Source organism: Macrotis lagotis, chromosome 4, assembly GCF_037893015.1.
Source record: "Macrotis lagotis isolate mMagLag1 chromosome 4, bilby.v1.9.chrom.fasta, whole genome shotgun sequence".
NCBI classification, from domain to species: domain Eukaryota; kingdom Metazoa; phylum Chordata; class Mammalia; order Peramelemorphia; family Peramelidae; genus Macrotis; species Macrotis lagotis.
Window position 1 is genome coordinate 144,258,847 of NC_133661.1, and position 16,695 is coordinate 144,275,541.

The following is a 16,695-nucleotide window of genomic DNA, read 5'->3' on the forward strand; positions in this document are numbered from 1 at the left end:
CTATCTGGTACTGAATAAGAAATAGAAAACTATATCAAAATGAGGCAGGTGACTTAGCAAAGCACCCCCTCACTCAAGTCCAATTCATGTGCTTTTCATGGCATCACCTCCCTGATGTTGGGATCTTCTTTGAAAGTAAAAGACAAATAATACTCAGGAATGAGCAATTGGCACAAAACTAGGAAGCTCCTGAAGCTTTTCCAGAAACAACCTTGAATGATGCCACTAAACAGATTGTAAAGTAACAGAATTCACCAAAAACAAACAAGGAAACAAAAACACAGTGAAACAGCTTTTCTGTGAGAGATGAACTTCAGGAAAAGCTCTGTCATGTTGTGTTGGGGTTAAGGGTAGAAGGGGAATATAACCCAGTATAGGAGAAGAGCTGGAAATCCAGTGAGAGGCTTTTATTCACATTGGAGCTCTGGCAGCAGTAAGATCCAAACCCCACCTCAGAGAGCAAGGTTTTGAACCCTGGGAAAGTCAGGGACAGAACTCAAACCTCCAGCAAAAACAAAACAAAACAATACCAAAATGCTTGGGACTATATAACCCTATAACACAGGAACAGAGCTCAACTGACAAAATGAGTGGAAAAACAAAAAACAAAACACTAACTATTGACTGCTACTTTTCTGGAAGGGATGATAAAAACACCATTTCAGAGGTTGATGAATTGGTCTCAATTCTACAAAGACCTCTTGGAAGAGTTCAAAAAGGATTTTAAAAACCAAAAAAGGGAGGAAGAAGAAAAGCAATAAGAGTCATTCATGAGAATTTTGAAAAATTAACTGAAGAAAACAATTTTAAAAGTAAAATTGACCAGCTGGAAAATAAAATTAACCAACTGGAAAAGATAACAAAGATATTAACTGAATAAAATAAAATCTTAAAAAAAGTAGAATTGGACAAATGGAAATGAATCTTTGTAACACCAAGATTTTGTCAAGCAAATCCAAAAGACTGAAAAAAATAGAAGAATCTGTAAGGTTTCTCTTAGGAAATGTGACTGACCTGGAAAATAACTCCAGGATATATAATGAATGAATATTCCTCTACCTTAAAGACATGTTCAGAAAGAGAACCTGGACAATATCCTGCAGAAAATTATCACGGAAAACTGCCCTAATATTCAAGAACAAGATCAAACAGGCCTTGAAATAATCCTTTGATCACCCCCCAGAAAGAGAACCCAAAATAAAAGCTCCAGGGAATATTGTAGCCAAATTTCAGAATTCTCAACCAAAGGAGAAAATACTGTAAGCAACCAAAAAAAAAGCATTTTAACAGGTAACCATTGGTACGATTATACAGGACTTATAAGTTTCAGTGTTAAAGAATCAAAGAGTCTGAAATATGGTATTTTGGAGAGCAAAGGATCTTGAATTAAAACCAAGAATTCAATTATCTTGCAAAATCCAACATATTCGTTCAGGGGAAAGATGGACTTTCTGAAATTGAACTTAGCTGATAAAAAGACCAGAGCTGAGGAGAAAATTTCATGCTCAATTAAGAAGTGACTGAAGATATTAAAGGATAAATAACACCACACACATGAGGAGCACATAAAGATATATTGTATAGACATATACAGTATAAAGAGAGAAAAGAGGATATGAGCACTGCGGAAATTTATTTTACTCTATAGGGAAATTGGGGGAGGAAGGGAAAAAAGGAGAAGAGACTGATAAAATGAAGAACAAAAGTAAAAGTAAATGTAAAGTTAAAGTTGAAAAGGAAAAGGGGAAAGGAAAAGGAAATGGAAAATTGTTGATAGAATGAAAAGCTAATTGAGAGGTAGCAATGAGAAGTAAAACATTGGTCAGGAAGGAGAAGGGGAAAGAAAAGACAAATGTATAAATGAGGAAGGTAGTATGGAGGAAAATAAAGTGTTCATAATCATAACTGTAAATGAGAATGGGGTGTTTTTTTTCTAATGTTTTTCCCCTCTTAGCTCTAATTTTTTTTCATACCATGACTAATATGGAAATATGTTAAGCAAGACTGTACATGTACAAATTTTACTGCCCATTAGGAGGGCAGGGAAAGGTGAGTGGTAGGAAAATGTGGAACGCATAAACTTGCAAATGAATGAATATTGAAAACCACCTTTTCATGTGTTGGAAAAATTACATTTAAAAAAAGAAAGAAATCATGAGGGATGAACTTCAACAGTCTGGAAAGAATTACATGAACTGATGCTGTATGAAGTGAGCAGAACCAGAAGAACAATGTACACACTAGGAGCAACATTGTGTGATGATCTACTATGATAGACTTGCTCCCAATAGTACAATAATCAAAGACAATTCAAAGGACAATTCTAAAGAAAAAAACACCCATATTCCAAAAAGGAACTATGAAGTCTGAATGCAAACCAAAACTTAGAATTTTCAGTTTTTAAAATTTGTTTTATGTGTTATGTTTTTTCCCTCTCATGTTTTTTTTTTAATTCATTTAAAGGACAATGGGGTTAAGTGGCATGCCCATGCAATTATTAAGTGTCTGAGGTCAAATTTGAACTCAGGTCCTCCTGACTCTAGGACCCATGCTCTATACACTGCACCACCTATCTGCCCTCCTCTCATTTTTTTTTTTCATTTTTTGATTTGATTATTATTTTGCAACATGATTAATGTAGTTATGACATAGTTATTAACATAGTTATGACATATATAACCTATATTAGATTATATCCTATCAGGGGGATGGGGGAGGGAAGGGATGAAGGATGAGAAATGTGAAACTCAAAACCTAATAAAAATTATTGCACACAGCTGGAAAAATAAATAAAATATTAAAAAACAAAACAGTAACTGGTCAAAATTATTGAGGCAACTAGAAAGCAGTCTCAGAAATCAGCATCTTACACCATTTACCAAGAAAAGGTCAAAATAGATATATGACTTAGATATAAGTGGAGATATCACAAGAAAACTAGAAATTTGTGTAACATATTACTTTTTAGTTTTATGGATAGGAGAGGAGTTTATGAATAAGCAAGAGTTAGATCACATTTTGAGATATGAAATGGATAATTTTGATTACATTAAATTTAAAAAAGTTTTGTACAAATAAAACCAATGTAGACAAGATTAGAAGGGAAAATTAAAATTGAGAGAAAACTTAGAGACATTTTTTAGATAAATATCTCATATCTCAAATAAATAGTGAACTTTCTCAAATTTATAAGAATATGAGTTATTCTCCAATTGATAAATGATCAAAGGATATGAACAAGTAGGTTTTGATTAAGAAATAAAAGCTAAATATAATCATATGAAAAATGCTCCAAATCAATATTGATTAGAAAAATACAAATTAATAAAGTTTTGAGCTATCACCTTACAACTATCAGATTGACTAAGGTTATAGAAAGGAAAAATGACAAATATTGGAGGAGATATACAAAAATTTTCACATTAATCCACTATTGGTGGTTATGAACCATTCTAGAGAGCAATTTGGAACTATGCCCAAAGGCTATAAATACTGCAAAGCCTTTGATCCAATTAGGTTTGTATTCCAAAGAAACCTAAGAAAAGGGGAAAAAAAACTTTATGATATAATGTATTTATAGCAACTCTTTTTGTAATGGCAAAGAACTGGGAATTGAGGGATGCCTATCAGTTGGAGAATGGCTATGTAAACTGTATATAATGGTGATAGAATATTATTGTGCTATAAGAAATCATGAACAGGATGTTTTGAGAAAAATCTGAAAAAGACCTTTATGAACTGAAACCAAGTTAAGTGAGCAGAACCAGGAGAACATTACACATACTAAGAACAATATTGTATAGTAATCATTTTTGAATGACTTCTCTATTCTCAGCAATGCAATGATACAAGACAATTCTAAAGGACTTAATGATGAAAAATCACTATCCACCTCCAGAGAAAGAAGTAATCAAGTCAGAATGCAGAATGAAACATAATTTTTTTTACTTTTTTTTCCTTGATTTTTTTTGTCAATTTGGACAACATGGAAATAAATTTTGTATTGCTTCATATGTATAATTGACATCACATTTCCTACCTTCATGATGAGTGGAGGAGAGTTTGAAGTGAAAGAGAATTCAGAACTCAAAATATTTTACAAACATATACTAAAAATAAATAAGCCTCTTGAAAAAAAGAAACAAATGACATTGCCCAATCCTATTTAAAAAAGTAAAATAAAATTAAGATCCACTGATTCCCCTTTTGACTCCATAATCAAAATTCCTGAAAATACTTTAGACTAAATCTAGAGATTCTAGATAAAAATGAAAATATTGCAAGCAGACAACAAGAAAGGGTTCAAAAACAAAAAATACCTACAGTCAAGATAATTCAAAGAAGCAAAGAGAATGGAATATGATTTTTTTTAAATGGTAAGAATGAATGCCTACAAGGAAGAATAATTGAGAAAGCAAAACTCAGTATTGCTATTACGAGGGGGGGGAAAAAATGGACCTTCCATGAAAGGTCCAAAAAGTTCCAGAGTTGAGTAGAAACTTTGAAATTCTAATACTGGAGTAAAGAGTAACAAAATTTTAAGTATTTTGCACAATTGCAAGGAACTTAACTGTTTCCATTCTAATGCAGGAACTGAAAGAATTGTTTCTTATGACCCCTAATATGATAATTATAAAGGGAGTCAAAATGATCTTAAAATTGGAAGGGCAAGAGATAGAAGGTGAAGATACACTAAGGGAAATTTAGAGGAACTTAAATAATTTATAATGGACAAAAATCTATAAAAAGAAGAAATGGTAGAGGGACCAAGTAACTTGCACCTTACTTTCACCTGAACTGAACAGAGGAGAGTAGAATTCTCTCTCTCTCTCTCTCTCTCTCTCTCTCTCTCTCTCTCTCTCTCTCTCTCTCTCTCTCTCTCCATATATATATATATATATATGATATAATTTACATATATTATATGTTTTATGTATGTCTATCTTCATATATATATATATATATATATATATATATATATGCTCCCACCCAAAACAAGTCCTATTTTCAGATGGAGGAATCATGAAAAGTGTGAAAGAAAGTCAAAAAGAAAGAAAGAAGGAAAGAAAGAGAGAATGAAAGAGACAGGAGAGAAGGAACAAAGAAAGAATAAGAACTTGAGATAAACAGGACATGAAGCAAAGAGAAAAAAAGTGTAAGAAAATAGGATAGGGAAGGAATAGTAATTCATGATGTTACTGTGACTGGGATAAATTTATCCACAAAGTGGAAGAAGATTGCAGAATAGATTAGAAGCAGAATCCAATAATATATTGTTCATGAAAAACAAACATGAATCAAAAAGATATACATAGGTTTGAAATAAAGACCTGGGACAAAATCTGTTATCTCAGCTTAACTCCAAAAAATAGGGATATTAATCATGATCTCAGACAAGGCAACAGAGAAACTAATCGGGGGAACTTATTAAGTTCACAGTGCATTGAATCAAATAAACCTAGTAGCCTTGTTTCCAAAGAAACAAAAGACACAAGCTAATAGGGTAAGCATCACTGTATGACAAAAACTGCTACAAAAACTGAACAGAAAATTTGCAGAAATTAGGTTTAGATGACTACACCATTGCAAACAAAACAACCAGCCAAAAGAAAAAAAATCAAAAGTTAGCATTTCAAAATTACAAAAAAAACATGAATTGAAAGAAGAGATGAGAAGACATTCACCATATCCACTTTTGCAGAATTGTAGAAATGAAATATATTTAATTGAACAGTTTTTTTCTAGGACAAATCACTGTACCTTTGTTACTTTGTGTCTGTTTTCTAGAAACCAGCTATTTGTAAAGATTGTATTGCTGCACTTGAACCGATATTTTCCCATGAAGGTTTCTTTCATCCTCTCTCACTGTGAGCATCTCAAACTCAAAATGCCCTATATATTCCTTTAATTCTCCATCAATTCTTCTCTTAGCTAAGATTTTATATTTTTTCATGCCCCAACCCCTTCCATTCATCTAAATGCAAAGTCTTAGAATTATCCTTGACTCTTCCTTCTACCTGAAACTCCAGATCCAGTCAACTGGCAAAATTTATCAATCCTTTCTCTCCAACTTAACTGATACCTATTCCATTTTCTCTACTCACATAGCCTCTAAACCAGTTTAGGCCATTATTAACTCTTGTCTAAATTGTTATAAAAGCCTCTTAAGCTGTCTTCCTGCATCAAGACTCTCCCTTGTCCATTCTGGCTTCAAAAATCTGATAAATCTATGTTCTTAAACCACAAATCTTTCACCCCCCCCTTCTCAAATAATCTTTAATACCCCCTTCAGTTTTAGAATAAAATGCATTCTTCCTCCTGGCATTTGAAACCTTCCAATATTTGTATCCCAGTTTTATTTTATTTTATTTCCTCTCACAATTGTCCATTTCAATTAAACTATCCTGCTAGTTATTTCCTATACATAATACTCCATTTCACATATCACCATGTTCAGAATGCATTTCCTACTCCCCATTTTTGCCTGGTAGAATTATTAGTTTCCTTCATAATCAACTCAGGTGCCTTCCTAATATAAGACCTTAGTCGCTCTCATTATTAGCTTTCTCTCCATCTTGAAATTACTTATTGCTCTGAACATAACTTTGTATTTACAGATATTTATATAAAAATCTTATATAAAACATCAATAATTTGTTATATAGTATTTATTATGTGCCAATGAATTGTGAAATGTACTTTACAACTGTTACCTTATTTGATCTTCACAACAATACTGCAAAGTAGGTGCTATTGTTATCTATATTTTATAGATGAGGAAACTGAAGCAAATAAAAGTCAAATGATTTGGCCAGGGTCACACAGTCAGTGAAATTCTGAGGCTGAATTTGAAGTCTTACTGCAAGCTCAGTGCTCTATCCACTGTGCCACCTAGCTCTGTAAAAGTATATATATAATATATATATATATACATATATATATATATAGTATATTTGTATATATTATATATATATATACAGAGTTCCATTTTATTTCTTGTATATCTAATGTTTTAAACAGAAATGGAGTTTTATTTGTTAAAAGATTTTTTTCCTTTCAGTATAATTATTGTGAGGATAAAATGAGATAATATCTATAAATAACCTTGATAATATGAATGAAGTTTAATTTCATTAGCTCTAGTTAACATACTGAAATTAATTTTTCTTTATTATTTTGACTTGGCATTTCCCTTGTGCATTCTGATCCATTAGCCTACTTCTTTTACTAATGCTTGATTATTGTGTTATTTATATTATATTTTGAATTGAAATTGTTTAAGATTATATGATTTGAAAAAAACTTTCCTTTTAATTCTATATCTGCCTGAATTCCCCCATCAATGGTTTAAATAGAAAGGACTTGAAAATCCAATTTCACTGTTACAATTCCATACTCTTAAAGTTGTATTTTCTATGGTAGATGTAGACTTTGTGGTTTTTAGTACAGCAAAGAATTAAAATCATGATGCTATAGAGTTTTTGTAGTTCCATTTAAATGAATTACCCAATTTTTAGGATTTCCATTGTTTGTTGAAGACATAAAGGACATTAGATAAGCTTAGCTAATTTTTTTAATTGAGAAGAGATTAAAAGTTTATGTAATTCTAACAAAACATAACTGAATTGGAATAAACCGAAAATTGGTTTCACATCCTTCTTTCTACCTTCTGGAGAGGATTTTGCTCCAATTAGAACAGGGTTTTAGAACCTATTGGATCTATGTTATAGAGACATAAAAAAGGAGGAATCTTATTGGCCCCAGGGCTTATTCCTCAAAGAATAACTGTTTTTGTTCTAGATTTGATTTGATCATTTGAGTTTGCACAAAAGTTGATTGAGGAAATATTGCTAAATCTATAACACTAATGCTATTCCTGGCTTGCCCTTGAGGGGACTATCTTTTGGCATAGCCATAACTCAGGAAAGCTTAATGTATGCTCTAAAGCATATATTGCCCACAGCAAATTCCCATGCTTAGAGAATCTTCGGGCAGACCAAAAGAAGAAAGTAAAGGTAAAAAATCTTGTACATTCTTCCTTATTGTATATGATTCCTTATCCTGTATAAACTCTGCTTTTGTGCTAGGACAACTAATGTTTTCCTTCCTTCCTTCTTAAAGATGGTATCACTAGCATTAGAAACAATAATTCTTTCTATGATAAGTTTATGTGAAATATATTCTTTGGTTGGTTCTATAATTATCTATAGCTTCATATCAACAGAATTCAGTTTGAAAGTTGTTTCACATTCTAATAAGATTAATGGGTAGAGAATGGAAACAGGGATTGGACAAAAAGTGTAATTATCAATGGTGTTATATTGGTCTCAAAAGTGGGTCTTAACCAAGTGTCTGTTTGTGTGTGTGTGTGTGTGTGTGTGTGTGTGTGTGTGTGTGTGTGTGTGCATTTTGTAGTTCTTATCCAATGGGTCCATTTCTATTCAAATCTTATGATGGATCATGGTAAGCCCTCACTCAGAAAGAATAGAGCAATGCCCTAGGTTAATTTGTGACCCATAAATCCATATTTTTATACTCATTGCTTGAGGCTATAATTAATTGAGCTACTGTTTCTAACTTTTACTATAAGTGGTATTTCTAATATTATGTAATTAAATCTTAAACTGTGCCATTTTTTAAAAAGTGAGTTGGCAGAACTGGTCATTGTCTTTCTGAAAGTTGCATTTATGCAAAGTACTTGGTGAACTAGAACTTTCTAATGGCATAGTTCACTGTATTTATATATCATTTTTAGGATGTATTATGACCTTGTTGAATCTTTGGTAGGTAGAAGTTGCAAGAACAATGAAGTATTTCTAAAGCAATCTGTGCAATTCTAAATTAAATACCTGCACTACTTACATTCATCCCAGTCTGGAACTCACTGGCATATCATTGTCTCTCTTTGAGTAAATATCTAGACACACACACAACTCTAATTCACAAAAGAGCAAGGGACTAAAAAGAGGTCAAGGTCATAGCATAGGTTCAATCCTTGCCTAGATCACTTAGATTATCTTAGAAATATAATAACACACAATACCAATAACACTAGCTCACCATCTTACAAATGCTTGCTATAGCAAGGGAGACTGTGTAAATGAATACATCATCACAAATGTAAATATTGAGAAATTTATCTTTTTTGATGAGAGAGCAGAAATGTAATAACCTCCACACAAAACCTCATTAATTTAAGTTACTATTTTCTTTTCCTACTAGAATAATTAATAGAGTGTAGGGTCTAGAATCAGAGGACCTGGCTTTTAATAATTTTTCCCTAAATCATGTCTGACCATTTTGCTTCTTTTCCTTTGAGAAACTTTATAAAATCCTTATAGCCTCTAGGATAAATTAGAAATGAATCAGCTTGCCATTTAAAACCCTTTTAAATTTGCTGCAGTTCTGAACTTTTATCACATTACTACCCTTCACACACTTTTTATTCCATCAAAACAATCCTATTTCCTGACTCTAGCTTTCCATCTTACCATCTTACCTTTGCAAAGCCTCTCCTGTGTTTGTAATGTATTCTTTTATTATCTCTACTTAGAATTTTTGTTTTTCTAGTTCAAGTGCCACATTAGTTGTTAGGATACTCTCCATTCTCAAATTAGTTTCTATTTATCTACATGTTTACATACTGTATTCTCCAATAGAAACAGTCACTCAGTCACCTAGCATTTATTATGCTCTTACTATGTGTTAAATATTTTGCTGACATGAAAGTCAATAGTAATACAGCCTTGACCTGAAAGAGTTTACATTTTAATGCTGGAGACTTTGTGTACACATTCAATACATGTTTAATATACAATATGCATATAAATTTAGTTTCTATAAAGCTACTCTGACCAACACTTGTTAATATTTTCTATATTGAAAAGAAAAAACTGATGAGTTGCAGTTAATATATTTGATATATTTAGTTTTATTTCAGATTTTTAATTTCAGATAATTAATCATGATAGATTTCAGTCAAAGTTGTGATAGCTTGAGCTTTGTTAAATACTCAACTTTGCTTTCTTAGAGTGCTAAAACAATATGAAAATTGAGGGAACATATTGTGTTGTTCTTTAAAATATATTATTATGTAATTATTTGATGAGTTTCAGATGCTTTAAAGAGTTAAATGAAAACTTTCCTCTCACCTCTTGCATTGGATAATCAATTCGTTGTTTTGTTTTTTCCAGATAACCTTTTTCATGCTGCTATCTGCAGTGTGTGTAATGTTGAATTTGGCTGGTTCTATTCTCTCCTGTCAGAATGCTCAGCTAGTCAACTCTCTAGAAGGCTGTCAGTTGGTGAGTAATGAAATGGAGACCTTCAAACAAAGGGCAAAGGCTTTAATTTTGCACTAAATGCATTTTAAAATCCACTTCTTTTGGTGTTTGTGGTTTTCATTTAATGTTTCCATTGATTTAGATTTTTGAGTTGTTTGAAGTTATTAAAGGAATTTTTTAAAAACATTTCCCTCCACATTCTAGTTTATTTTACTTGAAAATCACTTAGGATGGGGCTGCTAGGTGGTGTAGTGGATAAAGCACTGGCCCTGGAGTCAGGAGTACCTGAGTTCAAATCCAGCCTCAGACACTTAATAATTACCTAGCTGTGTGGCCTTGGACAAGCCACTTAACCCCACTGCCTTGAAAAAACAAAACAAAACACCAAACTAAAAAAAACATCACTTAAGATTAGAATAACCCAAAATAGCACAATGTAAAAGTTTAAGAATAAGTTTTGGAATTTACTGAGTAATAATTATTTTTCAGAATTTGTCACATTGATTTTTTAAATTAACTTTGAAAATAAAAATTTTAAAACATGAGAAAATTAACAAGAACAACTTGAAGATATATGGATAGCATGCGATATGATTTCAGAAATATTTCAGGAAAGGAGACTTGGTATTCCTGCCTTGACATATCACTAACTTGCTCAGGGTTTTGAAGCAAGTCATGCAATATCATTCAGACTCATTTTTTTTTTCTTATTTATTCATTTTTTGCAAGGCAATGGGGTTAAGTGCCTTGCTCAAGGCCACACAACTAGGTAATTATTAAGTGTCTAAGGTCGAATTTGAACTCAGGTCCTCCTGACTCCAGGGCCGGTGCTCTATCCACTGCTCCACCTAGCTGCCCCAATTTTTTCTTATTTTGAAAATGTGGAAAGTAGATTTCTGTCTCATTTTCTTGGTCAGAATTATAGTTAGTTTTCTATTTCTGTAGTTTGTGAGCCATTAAAGTCATGCTGAATTACCTCAAGATTTTGCCTTTTAATAGCCTTTTAATATTTCCTTCTTCCTTTTCTTGTAGTCTCCCTACTTTTGCTCCCTATAGAGGACCTTGGGATTTTGCTCCACATATATATCTAGGCTACTAGAACTGAGGTTAAGTGAACATTGCTTTAAAGCTGATAAATTACCTGTGCTATAAGAATGCATCTTAAGTACTTTGTTTTGCTATGTGATTATAGTTAATTATAGCTTATGTAATGTTGCTCACACATCCCAAAAGTGGCCAAGTAGAACATCTGTGCAATTCTAAATTAAATACCTGCACTGTTTACATTCATCCTAGTCTGGAACTCACTGGCATATCATTGTCTCTCTTTGAGTAAATATCTAGAGACACACAACTCTAATTCACAAAAGGGTATGGGACTAAAAAGAGATCAAGGTCATAGCATTGGTTCATTCCCTGCCTAGATCACTGAGATTATTTTAGAAATATGATAACACACAATATCAAAAATTCTAGCTTGTCATCTTACAAATGCTTGTTATGGCAAGGGAGACTATATAATTGGATACATCAACACAAATGTAAATATTGAGAAATTTATGTTTTTGATGAGAGCAGAAATGTAACCTTCACATAAGACAACACATTCATATAATATAGGCACTATTTTCCTTGAAGCATAACTGGATTATGTAGTAGTAGTAGTAGTAGTAGTAGTAGTAGTAGTAGTAGTAGTAGTAGTAGTAGTAGTAGTAGTAGTAAGAGTAGTGGTAGGAATAATAGAATTAATAGTAGAAACAGCAATATGGTAGTGAGTGGTGGTGGTAGTGGCAGTAGTAGGAGTAGGAGTAGTAATAGGAGGAGGAGGAGGAGGAGGAGGAGTAAGAGTAGTAGTAGTGGGGGTGGCTAGGTGGCACAGTGGATAGAGCACCGGCCCTGGAGTCAGGAGTACCTGAGTTGAAATTCGACCTCAGACAATAATTACCTAGCTGTGTGGCCTTGGGCAAGCCACTTAACCCCATTTGCCTTGCAAAAACCTTAAAAAAATAAAGAGTAGTAGTGATGGTGGAGTGGTGGTTGTAATAGTGTTAATAATAGAAGTAGTGATAGGGTCATGGAAGTGGTAGTAGTTGGGCAACTCAGTGGTGTAGTGGCTAGAACTATGAGTTTGGAATCAGAAAGTGTTGGGAACCATTGTAAATTATTATCATCACCAACTGGTGCCTTTGAGCTTCAAAAGGTTGTTTTCCTAAGTACCAGGGGAGTGGGAGTGGATTAGAGACTGGAAAGGTATTTAGACACTGTTGCTTTGGTGAATAAAAGGAGCACTTGGAGCACATGGAGAACTTGGAGCTCCTGATAAGAGAACTTGTCTCCTTTGTAATCCTTGTCTCCTGCCCCTCCAACATTCACCTGGGGAAGATTGAGAGAGTTCAGGAACTGGAACTCAACAAGAAAGACTCATCTTAATTTGTTCAAATCCAGTCTCAGACACTTACTAATTGTGTGACCTGGGCAAGTTACTTTTTCCTGTTTGCCTCAGTCTCCTGATCTGTAAAATGAGCTGGAGAAGGAAATGGAAAACCACTCTAGTGTCTTTGCCAAGAAAATCTGAAGAGTCATAGAGTGCTGGACATGACTGACCAATAGCAATAACTGTGGTATTGGCAGTGGCAGCAGCTTAGTGACTTAGTGGATAGAGTGCTGGACCTGGCATAAGGAAAACTTGAGGTTAAATCTGATCCCAATCAGTTATGAACTGTGTGATCCTGGGTAAATTATTTGGCCTCTGCCTGTTTCTTCATCTGAAAAAAAGGAAATAATTATAGCCCCCACCTCTCAGAGTTGTGTGCATCAAATGAGACAATATTTGTAAAATAATTATCACAGTGTCTAGAATATAGTAATCACCCCATAATAGTAGGAGCAACAAGACCAGTGGTAATTCATACAGCACATTCCATATAATCCTCCCAACATTGTTGTGAATTAGACAAGGGGTAAAGTGACTTGCTCAAGATACACAGCTAATTGTCTGAGGCATCATTTAAACTTAAACCTTCCTGACTTCAAACTCATATTGGTGATCGGGGCTGAGGGTTAAGGAAGAATGAATGTGATTTTATATTTATATACTCCTATGCTCTCATTTATAGCTGTGAGCACATATGCTCTTTTATAAATCCTTGACTTTAGAAAGCAATTCCTTGGGGATCATCTTGAGCCTTGACTCAAAATCCTGTGATACAGGAAAATAGTAAGAGAAAGAGCCATTTAAAAGACCTTGTTCAGGGATGTCTGCAATTCCTTCCCTTCTCAGGAGCTGGAATACAAGGGCATTCCCCCCAAAATCTTATCTGATGAGAACCTAACACAAGAGACACAGGAATTGAATGAAACGGATGCTCTTTCCAGAAAGGTTCCACCCCCCCCCTTTGGTTTTTGTAAGACAATGGGGTTAAGTGACTTGCCCAAGGTCACACAGCTAAGTAAGTATTAAGTATCTGAGGCTGGATTTGAACTCTGGTCCCCTGACTCCAGGGCTGGTGCTCTATTCACTGTACCACCTAGCTGCCCCAGTTCCAGAAAGTTTTGAATAAAACTGGATACCCCAACTCTGCACTGTAAGCTCCAATTTTTTGACTGTTGATTGTTCAAAAATAAGAAAAGAAGCATCTGACAGGCAGGAGACAAAAGTCTCTTATATGACAGAGGCAACTACAAACTTCTTGTGATCTGTAACCCTGGGCTATAAATCTTAGATCAGAGAAGACAGGGTCTTTTCATCAAGGGAGTCATGAGTCATGGGGGTTTTTTGGGTCAGTTTTGTAGAAAACTCTGTGATTTGGATCAGCTGTGTAATTATGGAGTAATTTATCAATTAATCACCAAATATTCATTAAGCACTATGTACTGGGCACTTTTCAAGGCGAGCTAGTAGTCACAATGTAAGTGGAGTGCAGACCTTTCCCTCCCATCAGGTGTTTCAGGTGGTCCCAACTCCTCCTCAGTTTTGTGTCCATGCTTCAGTGCTTGGTTCTGAGGATCCTTGGTCCCCGCCCCCTACACCTTAGTTGCAGCCCCATCCATCCCCACAGCCCCTTCAGCCTTCTAAGAACTGAGCCAAGTTGAATTGGCTAATATGAATTTATATAAAGCAAGAATTGTGTGTAAGCACTCTTAATTCAAAGACAAAAAAATTGAGCCTACAATCCCTCAAGGAAGATAACATTCCATTAGAATGTAAGGTCTTTGAAAGCAGGCATTGTTTCATTCATTTTATCAATTAACCCACTGACTTGCACAAAGTCTAGAACATAATAGATACAATAATATGTATATGTGAACATAAATAAATGCACTAAAAATAAATGCAAAGAATTGAGAGTGAAAGGACATAGTAGATTGTGAGCTCCTTAAGAGCTGGTATCTTGCTTTTCTATGTATCCCTCCAACACTTAGCACAATGCTGGCAAAGAATAAGTGGTTGATAATTGCTTATTGATGGGTTGATTAATAGTGAGTGGGGTGGATCAGGAAAGGCTCATGTGGAAGATACAGAGCTAAATACTTAAAAGAAACAAAGGGTTCTAGAAGAGAGGATGAGGGGGAGAGTGTTTTCATTATAAACCTATGAGTTAGCAAGTGTGAGAAATGGTGAAGTACTTTTCATGAGGAGTAGCAAGAAGTTTGCCTGGATTTAATAAATCCAAAAGGTTGGATGGGCTCAGGTCAATGAAAGACTTTAAGTATCCAACAGAGGACCTTGCATTTTCTGCTACAAGCAATTAGGGAACCAACTGGAGTTGGCAGTAGAGGTAATTAGGGAATAACCACAGCACTTGAATAAGGGAGTGTCAGGATCACACCTGTGCTTTAGGAAAATCACTTTGGCAGCTTTCTGGTGAAGAGGGTAGAAACATGAGGTAGGGAGACTAATTAGGAGGTCTCTATGATGGTCCAGGTGAGAGGTAAAAAGGATGGTAGTTCTAAGAATAGAGGAGTTGAAAGTTAATTTTTTTTAAAGCTCAGTAACAGGGTTTTTTTTTTTTATCAAAATAATGTGCCATGAACATGAACTGGAATTAGGATTACTTTATTGCTTATTGTCCTTTTCCCATATGACAATGTTTCTATTAAAAATGTTAAAATATTTTTATATATTTGTATATTTTATATTTATACTTATTTTGTATACGTACTATGTGACGTAACACTGGTAGAACTAGGATACTGGTGCATTCTGTTAACCCAACTCTTATCCCTAAATGCTAGATTTGTTCCATAGTTTTTCACATCCCTCTAACATAAATCAATATGATTGTTCTACTCATAAGCTGCCTTCAGTGTTAGAATTATAGACTAAAATATGCTGTGAAATATTTCAAAAAATCTAATTTTAAAATTTCAATGATGTATTTTGATAATCATTTGGAACATTGTATGTTTTCTAATGAGATTATTAATTTGGTATATGATGTGTCCTATAACCACTGACAATTTTTGTTTGTTCCATTATGCAACATTATTTTTATATTAAGAACTGAAAAGAGGTAAAGACCACACTATGTTTGGGGAGAAGAGGCATTGTTTATAATTGCCAAAGTTCAATCTTTGAATTTACTAGAGAAATTCTGTCCTAGAAAAGCATTTTTGTCAATATTCAAATCCATCTCTAAATAGTTCTTATCTGTCCCAGGATCCAGCCCATAATTGTCAATATATAAATAAATGTATATCAATTCTGTAATTTTCAAGAAAATGTAGATTTCTTCCCATCTAAATCTTGTCCTCTAGAAAGTAATTTATTTTCTCCTTTTTTCCTCAGAATAAAAAAAAATAGAAGTTTGAGTTTACTAAAAAATAGGCCAAGTATTAGATTGATTAGATTAGATTCCATCAATAATAGACACTTATTCATAAGGTTTACATTTAAATTTGTCACCCTCCAGAGAGAGATTTTTTTTAATCTACATTCAGTCTACAGCTGCAGGCATTCCAGCTGCATCAATGATCCACATACTAATTAGCGTCTTATTGCATTCCCTGGACTCACTATCTGTATTTATCTGTATCTGGAATCCACAGGGACCAGGAGAAATTCAGGAAAGTAGGCCTATTCTCAGAAGAATAGGCACTTGTCCTATTAATGTAGATGGGAATGCAGTCACAAATTTATTAGTGAAAGCAACTTCAGCTTTTATTTTCTTCTTTTATTGAGGTATACTTTTTGCTAACTTAAGAAAAGCAAAGACCAGTTTTATTTCTTGGAAATGACAGAAGAAAAAAATACACTTACAGAAACAAATGATTAAGAGAAAAAGATCTAGTTGAGAGTTTGGAAACCTGGTATGGTATACTTTGGAAATGAGTCATTTCCCACTTCTTGGATAGAAACAGAAAGTGATCTAAATCAAGATAAATTAATTAAAAAAACAGTGTTAGTAAAGTT

General features: G+C 33.8%; 1 protein-coding gene across 1 annotated transcript in view; it reads left to right on the top strand.

Moving 5' to 3' along the window:
• Positions 1-16,695, top strand: part of ENTREP2 (endosomal transmembrane epsin interactor 2) — a 734,130-nt gene that overhangs the window by 429,814 nt on the left and 287,621 nt on the right. Inside the window, exon 3 of the mRNA XM_074234255.1 lies at positions 10,194-10,304. Coding sequence (XP_074090356.1) covers positions 10,194-10,304 — 111 coding nt within the window. The remainder of the gene's footprint in view (positions 1-10,193; positions 10,305-16,695) is intronic.